At 40.1% G+C, this 24,863-nt stretch overlaps 6 protein-coding genes across 7 annotated transcripts; 4 read left to right on the forward strand and 2 right to left on the reverse strand.

Moving 5' to 3' along the window:
* The first annotated feature begins 2,190 nt into the window (after positions 1–2,190).
* Positions 2,191–2,949, forward strand: LOC101301910. The gene has a single exon (XM_004288768.1). It carries the CDS (start codon positions 2,191–2,193, stop codon positions 2,947–2,949), a length of 759 nt encoding a protein of 252 aa, XP_004288816.1.
* Positions 2,950–4,514: 1,565 nt separating this feature from the next.
* On the forward strand, positions 4,515–8,964 carry LOC101302206. The gene is made up of 8 exons (XM_004288769.1): positions 4,515–6,548; positions 6,683–6,781; positions 6,883–7,032; positions 7,244–7,407; positions 8,139–8,286; positions 8,399–8,527; positions 8,633–8,720; positions 8,798–8,964. The coding sequence occupies exons 1-8, from the start codon at positions 4,515–4,517 to the stop codon at positions 8,962–8,964; spliced, it is 2,979 nt and encodes a 992-aa protein (XP_004288817.1).
* A 4,187-nt stretch (positions 8,965–13,151) lies between these two features.
* LOC101308494 lies at positions 13,152–15,791 on the forward strand. Its single transcript, XM_004287312.1, has 2 exons — positions 13,152–13,360; positions 14,292–15,791. Exon 2 carries the CDS (start codon positions 14,347–14,349, stop codon positions 15,394–15,396), a length of 1,050 nt encoding a protein of 349 aa, XP_004287360.1. The 5' UTR covers positions 13,152–13,360; positions 14,292–14,346; the 3' UTR covers positions 15,397–15,791.
* Positions 15,792–15,987: 196 nt separating this feature from the next.
* On the forward strand, positions 15,988–18,392 carry LOC101308791 (deSI-like protein At4g17486-like). Of its 2 annotated transcripts, XM_004287313.1 has the most exons (4): positions 15,988–16,289; positions 17,029–17,316; positions 17,685–17,765; positions 17,920–18,392. In XM_004287313.1, exons 1-4 carry the CDS (start codon positions 16,136–16,138, stop codon positions 18,072–18,074), a joined length of 678 nt encoding a protein of 225 aa, XP_004287361.1. In that variant the 5' UTR covers positions 15,988–16,135; the 3' UTR covers positions 18,075–18,392. The 2 variants fall into 2 exon arrangements, with proteins under 2 accessions (XP_004287361.1, XP_004287362.1); XM_004287314.1 differs by lacking the exon at positions 17,685–17,765.
* A 270-nt stretch (positions 18,393–18,662) lies between these two features.
* On the reverse strand, positions 18,663–22,332 carry LOC101309283 (acyl-protein thioesterase 2-like). The gene is made up of 10 exons (XM_004287315.1): positions 22,234–22,332; positions 21,044–21,149; positions 20,664–20,778; positions 20,435–20,471; positions 20,296–20,365; positions 19,999–20,103; positions 19,626–19,776; positions 19,459–19,541; positions 19,222–19,315; positions 18,663–19,139 (listed from the first exon to the last, which is right to left on the reverse strand). Exons 2-10 carry the CDS (start codon positions 21,072–21,074, stop codon positions 19,052–19,054), a joined length of 774 nt encoding a protein of 257 aa, XP_004287363.1. The 5' UTR covers positions 21,075–21,149; positions 22,234–22,332; the 3' UTR covers positions 18,663–19,051.
* Positions 22,333–22,953: 621 nt separating this feature from the next.
* LOC101309575 (probable receptor-like protein kinase At5g20050-like) lies at positions 22,954–24,594 on the reverse strand. Its single transcript, XM_004287316.1, has one exon. The coding sequence runs from the start codon at positions 24,525–24,527 to the stop codon at positions 23,145–23,147; it is 1,383 nt and encodes a 460-aa protein (XP_004287364.1). The 5' UTR covers positions 24,528–24,594; the 3' UTR covers positions 22,954–23,144.
* Between the last annotated feature and the right edge of the window lie 269 nt (positions 24,595–24,863).

The raw sequence follows: 24,863 nt of genomic DNA on the forward strand, positions 1-24,863 counted from the left end.
TACTCAGATTTTACGACAAAGATGAACTTGAAAATAGAATCACAACACACAACAATTTTATAGCGGTTCAGCCAAAAACCTTAACATACGTCCATTTTGTGGTCTCTCTCGAGAGATTCACTAGCACTATAGAGAATAACAACTTGATTACAAGTATATATTGAAATTTCTATGCTAATCCCCAACTCATCCTAGATCTCTCTATCACGCTTTTGCTTTCGCTTTTCCGCGCTCTCTGTCTTAGCCTTAGAAAACCCCCTCGACTCCGATTTATAGAGAATAGGGACTGTTGATACAACATAACTTAAACTCCTAAACCTAATATAAGTCTATAGATCCTTGAATGACTAACTAAAAAAAAGAAAAAAAAAAACTTTTCTAAAACTGTTTGGACAATAAGATATTGTTTGCATCCAAAACTACTGGACTCCAATCCAAATCCAATAAGAATTAGGGTATGAAGAAGAACATGTTTATACAGACGCCAAAAACCTAAGCCTCAGACTCAAAGCTGCATCATACTTGAGAGCAAACAGATAAACACCATGGAAAGCTACGGTGAAGAAGAAGGAGAGCAAACCCTGCCTCTACGCGGTGGCGGGTTGAAGCTGATGGACGACGAATATGCTGATAAGTCTCTATTCGTTTGTAGCTTTGAAGCTTACAAAACGCCCAAACACATCCCTACTGCGATGTATCAGCCTTGGGTTAGTTCTTATGTTGTTCGTTCCATCAATCTTTCCGATTTGCTGGCACCGCCGTTGTCGTCGTCGGTGAAACAATTAAGAAAAGTGGTGGATCTGGCCGACAAAGATCTCCCAGGTGAAGTGGGTTGCGGTGTTTTGGGGTCCAAGATTGTCTTCTGCAGCGGCTTGAAACCCAACATGAATCCGTTTCGTAGCGGACCACCATTCGGCCCTCATTTCAGCACAGATGCTTATGCCTTTGATGTCCATGACCCCAAACAAGGGATAGTCAAGATGCCCGAGGCTATGAACGGAGGCAAGGAAAGTCCTTTCGTGGCTGAGTTTGCCGGCAAACTCTATGTACTGGCGGTTGAAGATTTTGTTTCATTTGAGGTGTATGACCCCGTACAGGGTACTTGGTCAGTTCTGCCGCGCTTCCCTTATTGTTGCTTCGCCTTCTCATGTGCAATAGCCGGAACCAAATTGTTTATGTCTAGCCAAGACGATTACTACGCTGATCAGGACCGCTCCATTTGGTGTTTTGACCTTGCGGCCCGTGACCCAGCATGGAGGAGAGTCCCCAGCATGTGCCAAGGCGGCCCTCTGCCCTTTAAAGGCCAAGCTCTAGTGGTGGACTTGCCACAGCCAGAACACAGTAACAAAAAGTTGCTCTTTTCGGCCGAACATAACTTCCTCATGTGCCGTAGCAGTATAGTAGTTCATCTTTTGTCCTTGGATGAAAACCAGGAAGATATCACCGAAATACACAAGATTAATCTGCCGGCTGGTGTGCTCCCTACCCAACGGGATGACTGTCATTTCTGCCATCTAGGGGGAAACAATGTCTGCTTTGTCACCACCCCTTTGAGAGAGATAGATCCTGCCCGTATGTCAGAGAGAGATCTTGTCAATGAGTATATAGCAAGTATGCCTGACAATAAGTGTAGAGCACTCGGTGCCGCCGTACCATTTCAATTCGATTTCGATAAGGTGGACAAGGACAAGATGAAGGGTTTCAGTGTCAGTTTCCAGCCTACTGTCAATTTCGAATATCATCATGCAGGTCCAGACTCTTTGTTACGCACACTTGGTTGCTTTGTGCTCTAATCACTTTAACTTGATCGATTGTGTCATGCTCATCTTCTGCATGCACTATTCTATTCTGTGTGCTACTTTAATTTATAATCCTACCTTTTATCCAGACTTGATGATTTCTCATCTTTCGCTTGCATTTTCATTGTGGAAATAACTTGGGTGACCAGCTATGATCACTTATGGGTGACAAATACCAATAAAAGATGGATAAGTGTCAATAATAATCATAAACAAACATGTCAAATGCCTAAAATCCCCTTGTTATGTCCTTAAATTGCAACAAAGTCTTTTAAAATTGATACGTGTCTCATGTTTATTAGCAGTGGTCACCTTAAGATGACAGGATGGCCAAAAACATGATCAAATGGAGCTCATTAGGAAGCTTTGGTCTTTAAATATTCAGCCAAAAATGAAATTCTTTGGTTGGCTTCTTCTCAGAGGCAGGCTTAAAACGAGGGATAGGCTATCCCGCTTTGGGTTGATCCAGGATAATTCTTGTGTGCTTTGTAATGAGGATAATGAAACAATGGACCATTTATTTGGTTACTGTAATTTTGCAACTTCTGTGTGGAATGCAGCTGCCATGACCCCTCCTATTGACTGGAAGGAAGGCCTTATTAAGGTGGCGCGTAAATGGTTTATAGATAATCACTATGACTCTAATCTTTTTGGGAAATTTATTGTGACTTGTTGGCAGATATGGAAGGACAGGAATGATGCAGTATTTAGGGGCAAAACCCCTAGATCCAATGCCACAGTAGCTGCTGCTGCAGCTCACCTACTTGCTATGAGTAATATTCAGACTGATTCTAGTTCAACTAGGAATTTGGATACTCCCGGAACAGACTCTGAAATGATTAGGTGGTCACCACCCCCTTTTGATAGGGTTAAAATCAACTTTGATGGCTCAGTCTGGAGGAACTCTACAGCAGGAGGATTCGTAATCCGAACCCCTAATGGTAATCCACTTGTTGCAGCTTCTTCCAATTTTGGAATTACCACAATCTCAGTTGCAGAAGCTCTTTCACTCCGAAACAGCCTCATTTGTGCCAAGGAGAGAGGCTTGTCCAGAGTGGAGGTTGAAGGAGATTCGAAACTTGTCATCGATGCAGTGAATGGCATTGCTGCTTCACCTTGGAGGATCCTCAAGCTAGTTCAAGAAATTTAGATGTTTTGAGGAAACTTCGTTTGATTTTATTAGTTTCAAGCATATTTTTAGAGAGGCCAATTTTGTAGCTAATGCTGTACGCACATGTTGGCCCACAAAGTAGGAGATGTTCGCTTTTGGGAGGAGTGTGTTCCTCCGGAAGCTAGCCTAGCGCTGTCTTTTGACTATGTAAACCGCGGGTGCGTTAGAGGCACCTCCATTTAATCTATTGGCTTTTCATAAAAAAAAAAGATGACAATGGCTTGTTACCGAAGTCAGGTTCTTTCATTATGTTGCAATGTGTCCTATACCTATATTCACTTTGGGCTAGTGTGTTGATTTACACATTGATCTAAACACTTGTCAGCAATCTCTCACACGTGATCTACATTTTTGAGAGCCATTAGATCATTCAAATAAGGATTTGGGTAGCCCTCAGAGATATATGACGGTAACAAAATTAGAAGAGAAAAAAAAAACACTATGTTAAGATTGATAGTGGTTTGTTTAGGCTCGTCAACTATAGAGCTCCAAAATGTGAAGCTGCTATTCTAATAATGTGCCACGTGTTGCTTAGAGCACAAGGTTCTCTAAATCCGAATTGGACTAAAAGACAAAAAGGGAGGTTGATGCCGTTGTATGGATAGACAACAGCCACCGCGCCAAGTGGCCAAACGCAGTCATGCTACGAAGAAGACGGAAGCTTTCATTGCTCTTTTACGTTTATGCCCTTGCATGCGTTGCTAACCTATATAACTGCCCCATGGTTTATCCGACTGCAAGTGCCTCTATTTTCGGGCTGTCTTATCTGATTATTAGCTTGAAACATCGATTTTTAGGAGAGGGTCAGCGATTCAATCCCATCCGTATGTAATTTTATCTATAAAATTTCAAATATAAATAATAATTTTTCTAGATAATAGAACAACTATCGAATAATCTAAAAGAAGTATTCATTAAAATGAGTGTTACTCTTGTGAGGTCTCGCATTTCAAAAATAATATGATTAGGAGTTGATTTACCATAGTACGATGTTAAGCGAACTTTAGCGTATAATAGAATCCCGACCAGTTACTGCTTCTCTAATACCTCTAACACTTCATCATACGACTAAATTATTCAGTCTGTTTTATGTCTTGTTAAGAAGAGTCTGATATGAAAGAGAGAAAAGAATAGAGATTGAAGGTGTGATCTTCTTAACATCTCAGTGGTGCTTCTATAGAGCAATTTTAAAAATAAATATGTATGTTCAAGTCTTGAATACTGTAAATGACTATAATTTTTAGTGCTTAGATACGTTACTAGCTTATTTAACTCCGTACCAATGCGGTATCCCATATCCCTACTTTCATGTAGCTCAAATTCTTAAAAAATAAAAAATGAAAAAATCTTCAAGAATTGAGATTATACTACTCACCGGTCCAAAAAGGCATAACATCACAAGAATCCCACAGATAAAATAAAAAATAAAAAAAGTCACAACTCGCCTCAAACCCAAAATTGTAATATCACCCTCGACACACTCCCATACAAAGTGTAACAAACTCTGCTCCGTCTTCTTCAACAACCACTCCCTCATGATCTCCATGAAAGAGCCACCTCTCTCTCGCCGTAAAAACCCCACCACCAACCACCACCACGCCGCCCAGCCCACTAGGCCCGCCAACCACCACCACCGCACCCACCTCAAGCTCGTCTGCCGCTTCAACGGCGCCTTCCACCTCCGGCCTCCCTCCGGCCTCCTCCACTACTCCGGCGGCGACGCCAAGATCGTCACCGTCGACCGCCCCGTCAGCTTCTCCAAGCTCCTCTCCAAGATCTCCGGTCTCTCCCCCGGCATTGCCTCCTTCGTCATCAGGTACCAGCTCCCCTACTCCGTATCCGGCCCCGCCGCCGCAGCGCCGCTCGTCCGCCTCGACTCCGACGACGACGTCCGCCGCATGGTCGACTCCTTCGACAAGCTCGAGAGCTGCGGTGGTATGTCCGTCAGGCTCAAGCTCTTCGTTTGTAGCGCTAACGGAGCCGGGTCGTGTTACCGGGTCGGGTCAGAGACCCGGACCCGGTCGGATGATGTGAAGGCGGCGGCGGTTAAGAAACAAGATTCTCTGAGGAGAATTGTGTTGAAGCAGGTGGCCAAGCAATCGGGTCCGGATTCGGGTTTGGGCCGTGCTAGTGAGAGTGAGGTGGAGCTTGGTGAGACCAAGCAATGTGAAGCATATGAACCCTTGCTTAGAGATTTAGAGTCTCATTGTGACAATGTGGCTCAGTTTTCCGTGGGTAGGTCTAGTCCATTGAACCCCAGAGATGGGAATTTGAGGGGTGATCAAGCTTTGGGGAAGGTTTTGTGTAATGGGGTTGGAGTGGCTGATCAGTCAGTGTTGGCAATGCAGGGTTTGAAGCCGGTGAATTGCTCCGGTGTGACGAAGCCGGGGAGTAATGGTTTTCATGTTAAGAAGGATATGGGGCAGAATGGGGTGGCTGGGATTGGTAATGGTAGTTTAGTGAAGAATGGTTTGAGTTGTCATTGTTGTGGTGAAACTATGATTCCCTTGTATGCTGGCGATAGGGTGTGTGACGGGTTGAGTAGCAGCATCAGGAACCATAGGTTTAGTAGGGAAGAAGCTAGACATCAGCAGTGTATTCCTTTTTGTGTTAGGAATCATAGGAGGAGCAACATAGCTGAGAAGGGGAACCATAGAATTGTTAGATTGGATGGGAGGGTTTCGACAAGGAAATGCTGCCTTGTGATCAGGCCGCATATGAGTATTTCAAAGGAGGGTAAGGCTGTGAGACTGTATCATCCCTATTCATTGCCGCATTATGCTGATAGGGTGAGGATGAGGAAAGCTAGCTCAATCAAAGACAGGTCCTTGAGTGGTGTCCAACATAGTGCCCAGAAGGGAAGTAAACAGAACGGTCCTGGACTTTTACAGCATCTGAAAATGAATCTTGAGGAAAATTGCTTAGGTTATTATGGTGAGTTTACTAGAGTGGGTGGTCAATCAGTAGTGAACTGTGATTCTACTGAGAATTTGTATCCATCTGTGAGGAATATGGACACTCAGGAAAATCTCATAACTGTGTCTGGTTTTGGGAAGTGTGAAGGTCAATATCAGACTTCATATGAAAATGTTCATGGAGTGACCAGCAAATGTGAGCCTATTCATAGAGATGTTGACAATGAGACATGCCTAAAAGTCATGGTGAACGCTCCTAACACCTCAGGCACCATTGATAATAAGTTGCCTGGTGAGGAAACAGTCAACAATTCTTTAGGCAATTCCCAAAATGGCAGTAATAACATACAAGATTTATGGAATGGAGTAACATGTTCAGTGAATAGATCTTTGCGTGATCTTTCACTGTCCAAAGAAGTGGAAGGTCCTCAGCTCTCTTCTCATGCTAGCTGTGTGGTGACTTCTGACGCCTTGCTAAAACCTCAATCAAAACCGATGGATATCATGGATGTAGGACAGTTTATCACGAGTCCTCAAGTCAAGGAATCAAATGAAGTCAAATCTAATCCTTCATTCCAGAATTTAGCTAAGATAGAGAAAGGCAGTGAGCATGTTGAGGAGGATCGACAGGAATCTCCATCTAGTTTAAGCTCTACTGAAGAGGTAATTACTTGAAAACATCTTATCTCATTCAACTATAAGAAATAACAAACAGAATGAAAGCAATCTGTTTTGTAGGTTTTACTAGCTTTAGTCTATAGGGAGTAAGCTTTTGACATTTGGTTCTGTATTGTTAGGCCAACCATGGAAATAGTCTTAGTTGCTCTAAGGTAATTGGTGGAACCTCCAATGATCTGGCTGCATTTTATACTCATCTAGCCACTCGAGAGCTGCAGGTAACCACTTGAACCTATGCATTTTCTGCTTTGATAAGCCTGTGGAGGCTCAACAGAATATCAATATATATGATTGAATGTCGTGTGTTCAACCTTTTCAGTCTATCAGAAACTCTGACCTTGAGTTCATAAAAGAGCTTGGTTCAGGCACATATGGAACCGTTTACCATGGGAAATGGAAGGGATCTAATGTTGCCATAAAAAGGATCAAGCCATGTTGCTTTACAGATGGGGTATTGGAGGATAGATTGGTAACACTTATATTTTTCCTCCCACAATTCAATTGTTCAAATTTATGTTTGTTAATTGTTAGCAAATTACATAGTTATTTGTATTACTAGGAATTAAACTCTTGTTCTGGGTAAACTCTTTCGAGGAAATATTCAAGGTCTCACTACTATAGTTGGAAATGCATGTATACCTGTTTGTTGTGTACCTACGCTTACTATTCACTTCTTGTAGCTTGCTGACTTTTGGAAGGAAGCTCACATATTAGGTCAACTTCACCATCCAAACATTGTGGCATTCTATGGTGTAGTGACAGATGGACCAGTGACAGATTTGGCAACGGTGACAGAATACATGGTGAATGGCTCCTTAAGACAAGTTTTGCGGAGGAAAGACCGGTAAGATGAATGATATCTTGTCTTTCATAAACTGATATGCTATTACCTCCTTATTCTTTCTGGTATTGCATAATTTCAATTGATTAGTTTCAGAGCCTTAACGATAGAGCTTGCTAATTATTACATGTATAGTATACTTGAATTATGTATTCGTTATAGCTGAGCACATGTAATGATAAGCAAAACCTGAGGATTTAAAAGACAGGATAGATGATCTTTAATATCAACCCGGAGATAATCTATACCATTTAAAATGCAAAGTGATAGCAAAATATAATTAAATCCATTGGATTTCTACTATAGTCTATGCATATGTTAATTCTGTTTTCTGTATAGCTTGGCCTTAGCCTCATGAAAGTTGAAGAATGAGCAATCTTTAATATCAACATGGACATAATCTATACCATTTAAATTGAAAATGATAACAAATGATTTTGAATTCATTGGATTTCCACTGCAGTCTGATGAAAATTTAATCATCTCACTGGGTGCACCAGAGTCTTCCTACAATTTTGGTTCTGTGGGTTCATAGTTCTTGATTTGGTGAGAGCTTGAACGTTGTGTTGTCCTTTCAAGTGTGGAAACAGTTATTAGTTGCTCTGTAATATAACTAAAATTTATAAGTGTAGTTATCACTCTTCCCTTTTTTTTATCCTATGTTCTTGGAAATTCTGACTGCAAAGGGATGCAGGCTAGTTATCTGATCATGTTTCATTCTAATTGCTTTACAGGACTATTGATCGTAGGAAGCGGATGATATTAGCAATGGATGCAGCCTTTGGAATGGAATATCTTCACGAGAAGAGCATTGTCCATTTTGATTTGAAATCACATAACTTTCTGGTGAATATGAGGGATCCTCAGAGACCAGTATGCAAGGTATCCAACTGAGAAGAAGGCTTCTTGTTTCTATATCATAATATTCCTATTGTTGTCTTTGCCTCCATGTAATTTTTCCCCTAGTGTTGAGATTTCACTTGAATTTGTTTAGATTGGTGATCTGGGATTATCAAAAATCAAGCAGAGGACACTCGTCTCTGGTGGAGTACGAGGCACTGTACCATGGATGGCTCCAGAACTTTTGAACAGCAACAGCAAGAATAATCTGGTGACAGAGAAGGTAAACATTGTTCATAGTTAAAAGATCAGTGAGTGTTGATTTAGGTTTTGTCTTCTATCAATTAGTATACTGGTTTTTATTGACTTCTCATGTCTTTGTATCTAGGTTGATGTGTATTCGTTTGGAATAGTTATGTGGGAACTATTGACTGGTGAGGAGCCATATGCAAACTTGCGCTCAGAGGAAATAATAGGTAACATCCCATTTCCTTTTGAAAACTAGGTGATCACTTTTGTTTGAAACTTCAAAAACACCTTATTCTGTTTTCAGGTGGTATAATCAAGGGCAATCTCCGTCCTGAAATACCAAGCTGGTGTGATCCAACATGGAGATCACTAATGGAGAGATGCTGGTCATCTGATCCGGAATCTAGGCCACCATTCTCAGAAATCTCAAAGGAGTTACGTGCAATGGCTGCTGCTATGAACATTAAGTGACACCACTTGAGCTGAGCAGAGCCACATAACTGCCACTGTCTCTGGTACTAGCGACTATAGATCAGTAGATCACTTAGTGTACATATTTCAGGAGCAAGCTGAACAGCAGGAAGTGCACATGCTGAGACATGGATAATTTTTGCCGTCCACTGTCATGTGCTTAGAGCATTAGAGATCGTCAAGCTGGGTGAAATTTTTGCACTCACCGGTTTGCGAGAGGGTAATGGGTAGCGTTACGTGTAGGATGCTGAAGTACGTTAAAGAACGAGCTTCAGTAGTTGGATTCGTCCTAAGGTAGAACAAGATTGCTGCCTGCAGTGATGAGCTGATAGTTTCTTTGAGGATTTGCAACGGTCATGCACTGTTGCACAATAACTGTAAATAGTCCTAATCTGAGTTCTGGTAGGAAAATTTGATTGTCTCAAAGAGGCATTTGAGAAATGGCCTAGACTTGATGGACATGGAATTATCACAAGATTTCCTTGCTGTAATGTGATGGTCCTCTCTCTTAGCTTTCCTTGTTCTTTGTGATTGTGGCCCTAAAGAAAGGCTGGCTTATTAACGTTTGCCACCAATCAGTTCTTATACGTCAATCCTGCTATGATTTTTCGAACCGCCAGTACAGAAGAAAGCACAATGCAAATTACATTATTCCCTTATGGCATAGGAAACATCGCAACAAAATGAATGCAAGTGATGGATGAAAAATCATCAAGTCTGGATAAGAGGTAGCATTACAAATTAAAGTGGCACACAGAATAGAAGAGTGCAGAAGATAAGCATAACACAAACGATTAAGTTAAATTGATTAGAGCACAAAGCAACCAAGTGTGTGGGGCGGAAAGGTAGAGTCCGGACGTAGATGATATTCGAAAATGCGAGGAGGCTGGAATTGGACAGTGAGACAATTCTTCCTGTCCTTGTCCACCTTGGAGATATCGAATTCGAATTGAAATGCTATGGCAGCACCTTGTACAGTAAAAATCATCCCACGGTGATCTGCTTCATACTTTTTTTGAGGTTCTCTCATACCGGTGGTGACAAGGCAGACATTGTTTCCCCCTAGATGGAATAAATGACAGTCACCTGGTTGTTCAGGGAGTGCAGCAGCCGGCAGTTTCATCTCCATTATTTCAATGATATCTTCCTGGTTTTCATCCTAGGACATAAGATGAACTAGTAGATATTTGGCAACACCCAATCATTTACATCTTTATATGAAAAGAGCAACTTTTTGTTACTGTGTTCTGGCCGCGGCAAGTCCACCACTAGAGCTTGGCCTGTAAACGGGAAAGGGCCGCCTTGGCACATACTGGGGACTCTCCTCCATTCTGCGTCAGGCGCCGCAAGGTCAAAGCAGCGAATAGAAGGGTCCTGTTTAAGGTAGTAATTAACGGTAGTAGTATTCTTCGGTCTCTGGCACTAGGGTAGACATAAACAACTTGGTTCCGGCTATGGCATAAGAGTGATGGGAGCCAGGATTAGGATATTTTGGCAGACGTGACCAAGTACCCTGTTGGGGTCAAATACCTCATCAAGGCATAAGCATGTGTGCTGGGATCAGGGCCGAACGGTCCCAAACCTTCCGGATTGGGATTGGGTTTCAAACCGCTGACGAAAACAATCTTGCCCAAAACACCGCAACCCCCTTCATATGGGAGATCATTGTCGACCAGATTCGCCACTTGTCTTAATTCGAATTTATCCGGCGACGACAGCAGAAGGGGAAGATTGATGGAACGAACAACATAAGAAAAATCCTGAGGTCAATACCTCGCAGTAGGGATTGACTTTTCGTAAGATTCAAAGCTACAGATGAATAGAGACTTATCAGCATATTCGTCCTTCAGCTTCAACCCGCTTGAGCTTTCTGGGTTTAACGACATGGTGGTTTCTCTGTTTGCTCTCCAAGTACGATGATGGCTTGAGATTTGAGTTTGAGGCGTTTATATAGTGTTGTTCCTCATATTAGCAATTGGATGAGAGGTCTTAATTATTATTGGATTTGGATTGGTACCACTAGTTTTTGATGCAAAAGAGTTGGGCTCAAACGAAATCTCGGCCCTGTTGTTTTATAATTTTATTTTTAAAAAATGAAAATTCTTGTATGCACGACATGTATTTACACTACACAATCTTAACCATTTATAACAATTCATATGTTTGACTACCATGTTTTTATATTATTTTCTTTAATCCTGACTAGAGGTGGCAAACAGGCCGGGTCAGGTTTCGGGCCATGCTTGGGCCGGCCCACGACGGGCCACTTCTTAACGGGCTCGGGCTTAGGCAGATCCATTTACTTAAATGTAAGGCCCAGCCCGACCCACGGCCCAAGCCCATAACGTGGTGGGCCGTGCTCGCCCCGGGCCCATGAACAGGCCGTGTCGGGCCCGTTTTGTGCCGAAATGGTCGAGGTGAATGTCCTATACCATTGCTTCTACTCTCATAATCTCAACTTTTAATTATACATGATACGATTAGAAACCAAAACTAATTCACACAATCTATCGATCATTTTTTTCTTTGTTAACAAACTAAAGAAATAAGTGATAAATGCTTATTGTTCACAATTAATAAATTTTAAATGCTTATTGTTCACAATTAATAAATTTTTAGGCAAAAACTTCTTATGAGTTTAAGGGAATTTAATTCATACTTAAATAAATAATTATTAGTATATAAGTATATCGTTCATATTCAAAACTAAGTTTATTATTTATAAATATGTTATTTTAATATTAAAAATGGAAAAAATTATATTTTATAACGGGCCGGGCCGTGGGCCTCAAATTATCGTGCTCGGGCCGGGCCAGGCCATGGACTCATTTTTCTAGGCCCAGCCCGACCCATTAGAATAACGTGTTTGGGCCGGCCCAAACCGTTAACGGGCTTGGGCCGTGCCGGGCCGCTTTTAAACGTGCCGTGCCGGTGCTTAGTACCCCGTTTACCACCTCTAATCCTGACCATCCATGTATGTATATGAAGATACACGTCATGCACTAAATATGTTCTCTTCAAAAAAGGCATTAAGAGCAACTCTAATAAAGGAGTCAAAATACTTGTGTTAAATTCAAAATTTGATAATTTTAAACACTCATGTGTCCATTTTGAATTTTGACCACTTTTACTTCAATGAACAAGTCAAATTTAAGATAGAGATTTATGTTTTTTTTTTCCCATAATATTTTGTATTGTAAAAAATCTCACTTTATCTTCTTCCTCTATCTTCTGATTCTCCCCTTTTGTGGTTGTTTAAGCCTTTCTTCTACAGTTCTACCCACTGATCTTCTTCTTCTTCTTCCTACAAAAACCCACCCACCCACCCCAGGCTATCGAAAAAAACCCACCCACCCCAGTAAAATCACCACACAATCGAACCTCCAATTTTAAGATTCAATATCCGGTAATAAATTTTTCATTTGGCGATGAATTAGCAAGATCCAACTCTATTCACTGCATCAGAGGATGACTTGAATAACTAAAAATTCCATGCTGATGAAGAACAACTAAAGTAGGAAGAAGGAAGACGACCAAAAAAAAGATGCAGATGATGTTCTTATTCTGGGTTTCAATATGGGAAGGGAGAGCGACGAGAGAGAAGGGTTTCAAGCAAATGGAAGAAACAATTTTTTATTAAATGACTCTTCTCCCACTTTGTGGCAAATTTGACAACTAGCTCAGTGGATTTGGCTCATTCTTAAGAGAGCTCAGCGGGTTTTCAAAAGTAACTGTTGGGCTACTGTTAAGGATTTATCTCTTTTGTTGAAGATGCTCTAAACCCAAAAAAAAAAAGAGCAAGTAAAACAAACAACTAAGGAACAACATAGTTCCTATTTCTCCTGGTTGTAGCAACACCAGTCAAAAAAATCATTTATCAAATCCATTTTTCTAGTAATATCATTGATTCAAAATTTAAATTTACATTTAGATTTGGTAATCAATTATCTTATCCCAATGTAATCACATCCTTTACAAAATCTCAAAATTTCCCATAATTATTCAAATTTCAAAAACAAAAAGTAAATAAATAAATACAAAAGAGATGGAAGATGAGTGGTCCACGTCGGCACCCTAAGACCGACCACGATGTTCGAGTCAGACATGGCATGAATATTAATGATTATATTATATTATATATATAGCCCTCCATCCTTCCACTAATTTTTTCTTTTGTTTTTCTCTTTGGGGTAGCTGCTTAGCTCTCAATCAGTTACCCTAGAACAAAGAAAGAGAAAAACCAGCTGCCTTCTCCAGCTGAAACCAGTAATCCCCAGCGGCTGCTTGTTTCTAAAGCGCTTTTTTCTAGAGTCGTCGCCGAGTCAAAATCCCTAATTCAATCCGATGATGATTCAAGCTTAGGGTTCCTCCGAAAGTTTGAAACTTTTCTAATCCGGTAATTCTCTCACCTGATTCTGACCTCCGATTGTTCCTGGATCTGGGTATTGTCTCGATTCGAGTACTTCTGGGATTGGTTTTTGTGGGTTTTGTTTCAAGTTTTGGGTTTTGGGATGAAATTGGGGGTTTCAGCGTTTTGGGTTTTCTGTTAGTTTTGGTTTTTGGTGAATTTGGGTTTGGTTTGTGTGGTGGTGGATTGTGGAAAATGAGAATAAAGGTTTGATTTTGCTTCATTGTTTGTGGTTTGGGTGATAAGGGTTTGTTTGTTTATTGACTTGTTGAGGATTATTGGGTAGTTTTTCTTACCATTTGTGTTTGAGCTGTGACTAATTGTTGAGTATCGAATTGAGGTCCTGTGTGTAATGAACTTGTGAGGTTTGATGAAAATTTGTCTAGTTTCAGTCCTTTTTGTTGTGAAATTGTGTGATTTCCTCGATCGAAAAAGGAAGAGCTGGGAACTGCATTACAGGTGGTTTGGTTTTCTGGGTGTCAAATGGAAGAGATGCATTGAATCACTGTACTTTATATTTGAGGTTTTCCTTTGTGTTGGTTCTTGAATGTAGAAGTGCTCTTGAGGCTTGGTTTGATTTGTTGCTTCATAGAAAGTATGCAAAGGCTTGGATGTGAATGCTCTTTGGAATATCAACCAATTCATTGTGAAATAAACGTTTTCAGTCTTTATCCTTTTATGCATTGTGGAACTTCTTTATTGTTAAACTACTAATTGTCAAATATGTGTGGTTTTTTGTTTATTTCTAGGGCCTTGGATACATTTTATCCCCTATTTTGTTATTGTTTTGACTCTCCTTGTTTACGTGTAATGGATATTCTTGTTGCTCATGCTCAGTATGCACTTCAAGTGGTGTCTGTAATCTGTGTTAAGCAGATTGTTATCTGTATTGCTGATGTTATGATTTGGTCTTTTTTAGTTTCAACCTGCCACTATCGTCTGGCAAGAGGGTGCATTATCTCTGATAGCTCAAAATGCCTAAGGAAAGAAGGGACCGTTCTGTGTCTCGTGAGAGGTACAGAGCATCTCCTTATCCATGCAGCTCCAGTCATACAAAGCGTCCCTCACTCAAAATTCCTTCAGAAACTGAAGAAAATGTGAAAGAGTGGGAAGAAGCTAGGTGCCCAGTTTGTTTGGAACATCCACACAATGCAGTTCTCCTCATATGTTCATCTTTTGAGAGGGGATGCCGCCCTTACATGTGTGACACAAGCTACCGCCATTCAAACTGTCTAGATCAGTTCTGCAAGTCATTCTCAGAAGAGGATCCACCAGAGATACTGCCACAAGAAGAAACTCTGCTTTCAGATAATCTGTTGCCTCCATTTGAAACTTCTGAATCAATAATTACTGATGTGCAGACTGATATAACCGAGGAAGAGCCCCCACCCATGATTCCCATATCTTGTGAACACCAGGAACAGCCCAAGCTTGTGTGCCCACTCTGCCGTGGGGAGGTAAAAGATTGGATAATTGTGGAGCCTGCTCGTTGCTTCATGAATGCAAAATTGAGAAACTGTTCTTGTGAGACTTGTAGTTTTAGTGGAACCTATACAGATCTCAGGAAGCATGCAAGGCTGGAGCACCCGCAAACACGCCCATCAGAGGCAGACCCAGAGCGACAACGTGCCTGGAGGAGTTTGGAGCGGCAGAGGGACATTGGTGATCTGCTCAGCACACTCCAATCTTCAACTGGAGAGGATAGGGGTGATGACAGTAGCTTGGCAGTTGAACATGATGGAGGAGGATGGCTAACTGTATTCTTTCTAGTTAGAATTTATCGACCTACATCTGGGTCCAGCTCGCGGAGCAGCAGTTGGTCTCCTACCACTAGAACTAGAGCACAAATTAGTATGAGAAGGAGAGCTACCAGACTTTGGGGAGAAAGCTATGAGAGTGAAGCTGCTTCTTCTTCAAGGGAAGCGGACAATGACTCCTCAGATGGTGGCTCGGCCCCTACTAGGAGGCAGAGCGCACGTCTCCGGCAAAGGCGACGGACAACACCGGACAACAACCAGCCCTGATTGCAGATGAATGTAGAGGCGGCGAAATTGTTTTTCATTTATGGTTTGGAAAGTAAGTTTGCTAAAGTTCTGTAATCAGCAGCTGTCAGTTGCTTGCTGATGATTGAAATTCTGATTAAAGCAATGTGCGTGGTTAAGTGCCGATGCTCTTGGACTCAGGTGGATTACTTGAAAGGAAATCATATGGAAGATGGTCTGTTTCTGGCCTGGAATCTGCTCCTTCCTTGCTAGAAGTGTGGATCAGTGTTGCTGATGAGAATATTATCCAGAGAGTGAAAGAAATGTAATTTTCTGAAAATCAAACTTAAATTATATATTTGCTTTGCAAAGTCTGTTCTTTTTCTCTCTTTATAATGATAAAAGTAAACACTTAATTCATAGTTTGATTACTGTTTAAACAAGCTGTTATTACCAGGTCCATTTATCCATTTACCTTTAATCATCTACAGGGTAAAAAAAAAACAAAAGAAAATAGAAGCACGTGAGCAAAAGCTTTAAATGACAGCCAAGAGTTTAATTAATGTTGGTCATGTTTTCTCCATTCTGTCTCTCAATTAATCATTAAAATTAAATTCCTCAAAAGTCCCAAACCTTTTCAACCTTTTCCTCTTTTCCCAGAGACCGATCTATCTCTGTTCTGTTCCTGTCTCTGAACTCAAAGGCCCTCGATGGACCGGTAATGACAACAAATTAGGAATCTGGGGCTGTTTTGCAATTTCGAATAGATTTGTGGAGGAAAATGGGGGCCGAGAGCACCTCTAGTTCGGGCGGTGGGATTGATCGGAACGACAGGAGGTACGACACTCCGGTGGTCTTGAACGTCTACGACCTCACCCCTATGAACAATTACTCAGTTTGGTTCGGTCTTGGAATATTCCACTCCGGTATTGAAGGTCTGTTCTTGGCTCAAAATCTCATCTTTTTTAATGTTTCTTGGTTCTTCATTGTTTTGGTGATCTGGGTTTGGTTCTGTGTTGGTTTCTGGTTATTGGGTTTTCTGGGTTTTCGTAGTTGTGATGAATGTGAATTTGTTTTGGGGTATGTAGGTTTTCAAGATTGGTACTTGGAATGATCCAACGTGTTTTCTTGGATTTGGGACTCTTGATCTTTTGTAATATTGATCTGGTTTATAATGAAATGTATGCTGTGCTTGAAGAAACATGCTTTTGTTGTGTTGTGATTTCGGAATTTGCATTGTTTGCTAGCTTAAATCTGTAGTAGCCTACTATTGCTATCTTTTGTTTCAGCAGGAAGTTAAATTTGAGGTCATTGTGGTTAGGGATAGTGTTGAGTGGGGAAACTTTGTCGCACTTTTATGTTTAGGGTATGTTTGATGAAAGAATTGTTGGGTTTAATGTAATGGATATGCGTTTGTGGGTGAGTGTGGGATTGTACAAGAAGATATAGGTTTTGATTTAGTGATAGATGAATCAGTTTTTCGTGTTTGGATTTCTAAAAGGTGCAAACACATAAGTTAGTGTGTTGTCTGGAAATATGTTATTATGGGAGCAGGTCTTACAAATCAAAGAGAAGCTAGAATCCTCTGTTTAAAAATTAAATTGACTGATCAGTAGCCTTTCATTCTCTGTGATAGATACTCTTTAACCATAATGTCTTTTTCCTTGTGAACAGTTCATGGTAAAGAGTATGGTTTTGGAGCTCATGACTTCCCAGTTAGTGGAGTTTTTGAAGTGGAACCAAAGGCCTGCCCGGGTTTCATTTACCGATGCTCTATTTCACTTGGTCGTATAAACATGTCTCCCACTGAATTTCGGACATTTATTGAGAATGTCGCTGCGGAGTATCATGGGGATACCTATCACCTCATTTCCAAGAATTGCAACCATTTTACAGATGACATAGCATGTAGGTTGACAGAAAGACGAATTCCTGGATGGGTGAATCGGCTTGCTCGACTAGGTAAAGAGAATTTATACTATGGACTTCTGGTACTCGATTTATTCATGCGTTGGATGTGTTATTTGGAGAATATGTTTGATTACTGCAATGTTCTAGTTGTTCAGAACAATGGTCTTAAATCCAAAGCATTTAGTAATACATCTTTGCTGGAAAGAAATTCACCCATTTTTGGTGTACTGAATGATATTTAAATGTGCAAATGATATCATGCATGAGAGTTTTGATTTCAATGGTTTGATTTGCCTTTATTTCATTTCATATTTTGGGGATTGGTCATTTTCATAGACACTAGCACTCACACGTGTGCTTCCCTTGCTTGAATCAATACTGAAGTTTCTGTTATGTCCATGTTTTGGTTGGAATTTTAGGTTCTTTGTGCAGCTGTCTTCTTCCAGAAAGCCTTCAAGTGACTACTGTTAAACAGACTCCTGAATACCACCATGAGTCAGGTGGTATTTTCAACTCAATATCAGTGTCCTAACTTTATTTGATAAGATTGGAGTGTCTGTAGTTGCTTCAACATTAACATTTGGAGTGTCTCTAGTCCCTAACATTTTGTGTTGCTTTTTTATTTATTTATTTATTTTATCTGGTTGTGTTCAGAAGAAGATGGTACTGAATCTTTGACAATCACTACGCCTCGCGTGTCAACAGAGGTTGATGACGATCAAGAAAGACGTCTGCTGTCACCCTTGGCTGCAGTATCACCAATGTCTGGATGCGGGGACGTGACTTTTGTTAAAGAAGCCCATACGTGAAATATAAAACCACAATTTTTATCGGAAAAGAGGAAAGTATCAATCCTGCATAGGGTTGTTAGGCCCGTCATTCTTCTCCATGTCTTCCTAACCTGGATGGCTTATGAGGAATCTCGTGTTTGCAGAATCAAAGCTGCCTGAATTGTATTGATTGTTTGTATGCACAAGCGTTCATCCGATTTGCTTTATTTTTGAATTCTTTTTTGTACCATTTTAAGTTTTCAACTACTTTTTGGAACTATGGAATCTGAACTAGAAGGTAGTTTGTTGTACTTCATGATTTGTGGATGTGAAAGCTTTGAAGCTTGAAGGGGAGTTGTTTTGGCTAGTGAAATATCTCCCTCTGTTTTCAATCTGAATTTCGTTTTCTGCAACTTTATTTTTGCTTGCTTTTCATTTTCTTACTTCTACAAATAAAGTGATTGCCTCCCCGTTGGCCCCAGGCGCCCTTAATAAAATGCACTGAACCCAGAAGAAAGAAGTGAAGGGTGAAACAGGAAAGCAATAGACCAAAGAATGAGAATCAGTGAATCCCTTACACAGATCGCATGGTAGTTGAGTTTCAGCTGAATCAGCCATAGACAAAGTGAGAAACTTAACGACTATGAAGCTCTGATACATATGGAGTCTCAACTCCACTCAAAATGGAACCAAAATTGAAAATACTAAATCTTCAGTTTAGATTTGGTTTACCAAGAACTAATATCCTGCTACCCGCATACTCTTTCTGTCATTTGAAATTTCAGCAAGGAAAAGAAAGCACTTACCGGCTATGTTCAAACGATATGTCTTATGATCCAAATAATGAATATCTTATTACATACGAATATGGATTTTATCCACAGCCAAACAATAACAAGCCTTAAAGGACATATAGGTCATAACTCTGCTACCAAACCACAAATAATTCATGTTTCTTACATCTTCCCTTCAGTTTTGGCCTCTTGATGTTGTTTGAGATTTTTCATGGAAGCAAACTATGAAGAAGTTCCTTCAAGCCCCAACTTTGAACTTAGCCAAGTACAAACCTCATCCATCTCTTCAGGAATTGTGTAATGACCAAGCCTGCAATTTAGAACAGAACAATCTATAGCTCCTTGATAGAACCAAAGTTAACAGCTTTTCAACAAAATCTCAGACCACATACCCATTGTATGATTTGAACGTTACTTCCTGAAATCCAGTTGAACTCAGAGCTTGTGAAGATTTCTCACCGAACTTATACGGTACCACATCATCACCTGCAGCACATCATACTTGATATCAATCAAATGTTGTGGTGTGCATATTGGAAGAGCACTGTGAACGTGGACAAACAACTAAACTGGTATTGGTGAAACAAATAAGACTCATGATATATATATACATGAGAGATGCAAAACACCTTTTCCATGGCATAACAAAAGTGGAAAGGAGGCAGCACGCCTTGCAGCTTCACTTGCTTCTTCAAACTTCTTACTCAAGGTCCTGAAAAGGAAGAGGACTTGTAACTGACTGCAAAAGAAGATAGAGGGGTTAAACTGAGATGAGTAGTAGTGTGAGAAGCCAAACTTGGAACATGGAAGCCATCCACTGAGTCCAACAACTGCACTCAGATTGGACGGGTATGGAGTACCATCCCCGTATTTCTTTATAGCAAAGCATGTGGCTGAGTATAGAGCTGTAGCTGCACCCATACTAAAACCTCCAACCCCAAGCTTAACTGCACCAGAAAGAAACTTGATTTAATATAATATTGTGATTCACTGAATGTAAAGCTATACCAAATAGTTCAAAAGCATAAGGTGGGGAATATTCATCTAAAGTTATCTTTATAAGACAACCGAAAGATCTCAAGGATCTGAAATGTCCAAGGCTTCTCTAGATGTTCACAACATAAAAGCTCAAACAGACTATAAATGAAATCCAGCAAGAGGACACCTACTGTTATCTGGTTCTGTTGACAGCAAATTAGCTACATGTGCTGCTGAAGCATCCAAGCCCTCTATATCATCTGGAGCATCTTCTGAAAGTTCTCCAACATCAAACCCTGTTTCATATCAGACAAGCGATTCAGGGTACTTGTGAAGTAATGAAGATTCACTTAATTTCAACTGAAAATTTTTCTTTTTGCGTCACTAATGAGTGGTGGTAATGTTACAATGATTTGTCTTCAAACAAGATGCCATTCCAAGATTAATACATAAGGCTACATACGAGTATAAGGAAATATGAATCTTACAAGCAGTGGAAGGAAAACCACCAAAAACTGAAATTGGTTGAGTAGGAGCGGTTGGACATATCCATTTAATCTGCATCACAATATTTTAGTTAGCATGAGAACATTCAACTACCAATAGTGTAGATGTATTCCTTCTTACATTTGGAAGAGGGAGGGACTCCAAGAGCTGGGACCAGCTGCAAAACAAAAAAGAGTTGAGCTTAAAACAAAAATCCAAGCATTAAAGTTATATGAACGAAAAATTAATAAATCTAGTATGAAATAAAAAAATACAATCAGAGAAAGTCAATGAAATAAAAAACTGCATGAATTGAATAATGTCAACTTTCTTCGAAATAGGTTACAAAAGCAGTGGGGACAAGAACCACCTTGAGCCATTGTCACCAAGGCCATGTAGCCAAACTACAGTGGCCTGGTGTTTGCCTTTAGGTCGGACTACATAGGTTCTTCCAAACTCAAATGCCCTTCTAACAGTTCTACCACCTGAAAACAAGTTACAATCTAGTAAATAAGAAAAGGATGGATAATAAAGAGAACCAATAGAATGTCATTTCTAATCAAATAATTCACCAAACCTGCTAAATACCAACATAGAACACCTATACAGATTGATAACTAGAAAGGCAAGCTACACTATTCTTAACAAGGCAATGAAAGTTATGCTCATTTTCAGTGGGAAACCCATTATTGAGACCACTTCACCAAACCAGTTAACCAAATTAACATTAAGAATGAGAAACAGACTAACCAGAACCGACAGATGGAGACGTAAAGCTCATATTAGGCACCCTCTGGGAAAATAGCACCAACCACACTCCTACTACAGAAAATGTAAAGATGAAGGAGCACAGAACCTGCAATGACAAAACACCAGCAATTTCAGAGTATCAGCTAATTCCCGTTTATAGCTAAATCAGTATTCTAATGTATCACCTTAACCACACCTATAAGCCTAACAGCCTAGATGATCTAGGAACCACGGGAAGGCTATGTAGGTGGCCACATAAATACATGTTAACACTTCTGGTTATGATATATCTATTCATTATTAGGACTTACACAGAATAGCAACCACATTAGTAAAAGTTCGTTTGTTAGTCACTGAAAAACCAATCAGAATCTGATTTTTTTTTTCTAACATCTACAGTTGCTTTAGCTTTTTAACTTCAAAACCACAAGGTTCAAACATGTAAATTACAGTTAACATGTTGGAACTAACCCTACAGCTTAGAAAAATCTTGACATTAACAGCACAAAGACAAAAGGAACTTAACTTGTGGATAGCTCAAACAAACAGTCCTAACTTATAACACAAGGATTTGGAAAAACAGTGAGGCCATATTCCTAGAATACCTTAAAGAGTTTAAGCCTAATCTTTGGCATCTTCCTCTCCACTGAACTAAAATAACCATAATCTAATACCAAAGTGCTAATACAAACAACATCATGTAACTGTTTCCAAAGCTGGGAATTTAGTTTTCCAAATGTCATATGTGCCAAATGGTGCTTCAATGACTCATGTCAATCATTTGATCACCTAAAATGAGGCCCATGTCTTACATTGAACTACCAATTTGAGATCCCAGCTACGATTGAAGTGTTTAACATTGTTCACAACACCTCCTTAACCCAGAAACCAGAACTAGAAATGTCAAAATAGAGAAACCAAAATCATAAAGGTTCTACCTTGATACCATCTGAAACATAAAGCTTCATAATTGAAGCTATAAACCAAAAATGGTAACACTTGAGCACCCAATACTCATAAACTAAAGCTTCAAAATTTAACACAGAGCAAACCAATATGAAAGTGTAGAATCATACAGATAGTATCTTTGAAACATGGGTACAACTGATAATATGATAAACCAAAATGAAATTGAGCAGAGACAACAACTGAAAATCTGGGTTTTAGGGTTTTGCACCATTGTTACAGACCTCAGTTAGCTTTGGTGGGCTGATCTTTCAACCCTGCTCTCTTCTCTTCGTTCTCTCTCACTCTGTTTTCTCTCTGCTTCCCCCAAATTTTTGTTTTTCGTTTTATTTGATGTCGTTTCTTGTTCTTATAGTATTCAAATGAAGAGAAACCATTCGTCCAAAAAAAAAATTGAAGAGAAACTTTAACCGTTGGATCATGATCTTTGATGGATTCTACTCCACTGATCCTTGATGACACTATAGATATATGCCACGTGTCATGTATCAGTGCACATAGACTGGAGATGAGAAGTTGAGGGACATAGGTTCTCTATATTAAGGGTGGTCCCCAAGTTCTTGACCTTATCATATAATTTGACTGAAGTACCCTTGTAATCTCCTCCAATTTCTAGACATTACTATATTTTTTGCTTGGTGGATGATGATTTCTAGAAATAGTTAGTTGGTAAAACACTCAACAGTGACAGGGTAACTGTTCTTGTTGTGATTCTACCTAGTAGGTACCTGAAAAATCTAGAAGTTGGGAAATGGTAAAACTTGTACTTTTGAAATGGAGATCTCTTTCAAATGTCCAAAATGAATTAATGATCAACTTGATGAAAGTCTGATCCACTTGATCAAAGTCTGTCTTTGAGTGATTGCTAGGATGCACAAAAAGTAGTTGTGAAAGATTCAATGGGGTGAGGAATGGGCAATTAAGGTTTTGCAGAAACAGTTTTTAGAAGCAAAGCCTAAGACTAATCATATTCTATGATCATACATTTAATTCAGAGATAGAACATCAATTTCTGGGCATACAGGAAAAAATCTGATATATGTTACAAGCTGCAGAAATTTACCAAAGGAGGAAAAAAATTGGTATGTGCCTAAAAGAACAGATCTTTGAGCAAGAAGGCCATAATGGAGTTGAACTATCTTGGTGTTATATCAGACATTGCAGTTGCATATGAGTGTGCTGAGGATAAGTTTTCATTATTGCTATCTACTTGCTGAGCTGCCAAGGCGGCAACAATGTCTGGCCTGTGATGACCATTGATTTGTGACTGTGATTCTTCTTCATCAAGTGTCAAGAAATCTACAATGGTCATTTGGGTATCTGGAGGCTGCTCCACATCTAAACCCGTTTCAAGCATTTCAACCACATGAGACATTGAAGGCCTAAGACTAGCCCGCTCTTGTATGCACCAAATGGCTACATGAACAAGCCTTTTCAATTCCCTTTCATCAATGCCTCCACCATCTAATAGTCTCTGATCAACAATCTCCATGAGCTTACCTTCTCTCATTTTCTCATTCACAGTTTTGGGGAAGTATTGCCATTTCTTACGAGACCTGTTATGAGTACCCTTTTCGATAAAGCTCACATTTCTTCTGCCTCCAATCATCTCAAGAAGCACCATTCCATAGCTATAAGTATCCGATTTCTCTGAAATTCCATGCTCCAAAAGCCATTCAGGAGCTAAGTACCCTCTAGTGCCCCTTATTGTTGTCATGACATTACTCTCATCTCTTCCCATTAGTTTTGATAAACCAAAATCCGCCACAATTGCTCGGAAATTCTCATCCAAGAGAATATTTTCCGGCTTAACATCAAGGTGCAAAACCCTTTTCCTGCAATCATGATGCAGATAAGAAAGTGCCTTGGCAACATCAATAGCAACTCTGCACCTTAAATCCCAAGACAAGCACCCTCCTCGGTAATTAGGCCTTACCTTTTTATTAAAAATCCAACCATCCAATGACCCATTTGAGATGAAGTCATACACAAGGAACCGAGGTCCTGCAGGATTAACACAGCAATATCCAACAAGCCTCACAAGATTCACATGTTGTAGACTAGCTATTGCAGACACTTCTGACTTGAATTCCCTATCGCCGCGCTCCTCCACATCAAGCCTTTTCACTGCAACAGGAGTGCCATCACTGAGAATCCCTTTGAACACTTTAGCAGAAGCCCCTTGGCCAAGCAATGCCCTGAAGTTGTCTGTAGCTTCCTCTAGCTCATTGTACCTAAACTTTGTAGGAACTCCAGCTACTTTTCTTAGAAAGCTGTACTCTATCCTCAGCTCACGGCCTTCGGTTTTGTACTGAGATTCCATCTGTTTTCGCCTGTAATTGTAGTGATGTCGGATTAGGAGCCATACAAACACAGCAATGATCACAGCAACTCCTGCACCACAAATGAGATAGAAAGTACTAGAAAGCTTGAGAGACACGCGAGCAACGATGATGAAGATGATGAGGATGATCACTGATGAAGCAGCTATTATGTTGGCTTTCTTGTCCTCCATCATATCAAAGTTGCATATTCTGGTTTCAGGTTAAGAGAGATTGACAGAGAGAGAGAGAGAGAGAGAGAGTACTGAAACTTCTTCTCTCCTTCAACATGTTTCTCTTCTTCAAAATTTAATAGCATCCTTCAATATGGTCTACTTTTTGAAAAAAATAAAAATGGCTAGGGTCAAACATGCTTTGTATTATTTAATCAAAGGGTAGAAGTGTTTCCATCTACAGATCAGCCAAGAGTTGAAAAAGATTGAATTATGTGGGTCAGTGTGTTTTCTACTAATGAATCAAAATGGAGCCAAAGAAACCAACAAGAAATTTACCTAATTACTTGTCTGACTTTC

The sequence above is a fragment of the Fragaria vesca genome, linkage group LG1 (assembly GCF_000184155.1).
Source record: "Fragaria vesca subsp. vesca linkage group LG1, FraVesHawaii_1.0, whole genome shotgun sequence".
Taxonomy (NCBI): Eukaryota; Viridiplantae; Streptophyta; class Magnoliopsida; order Rosales; family Rosaceae; genus Fragaria; species Fragaria vesca.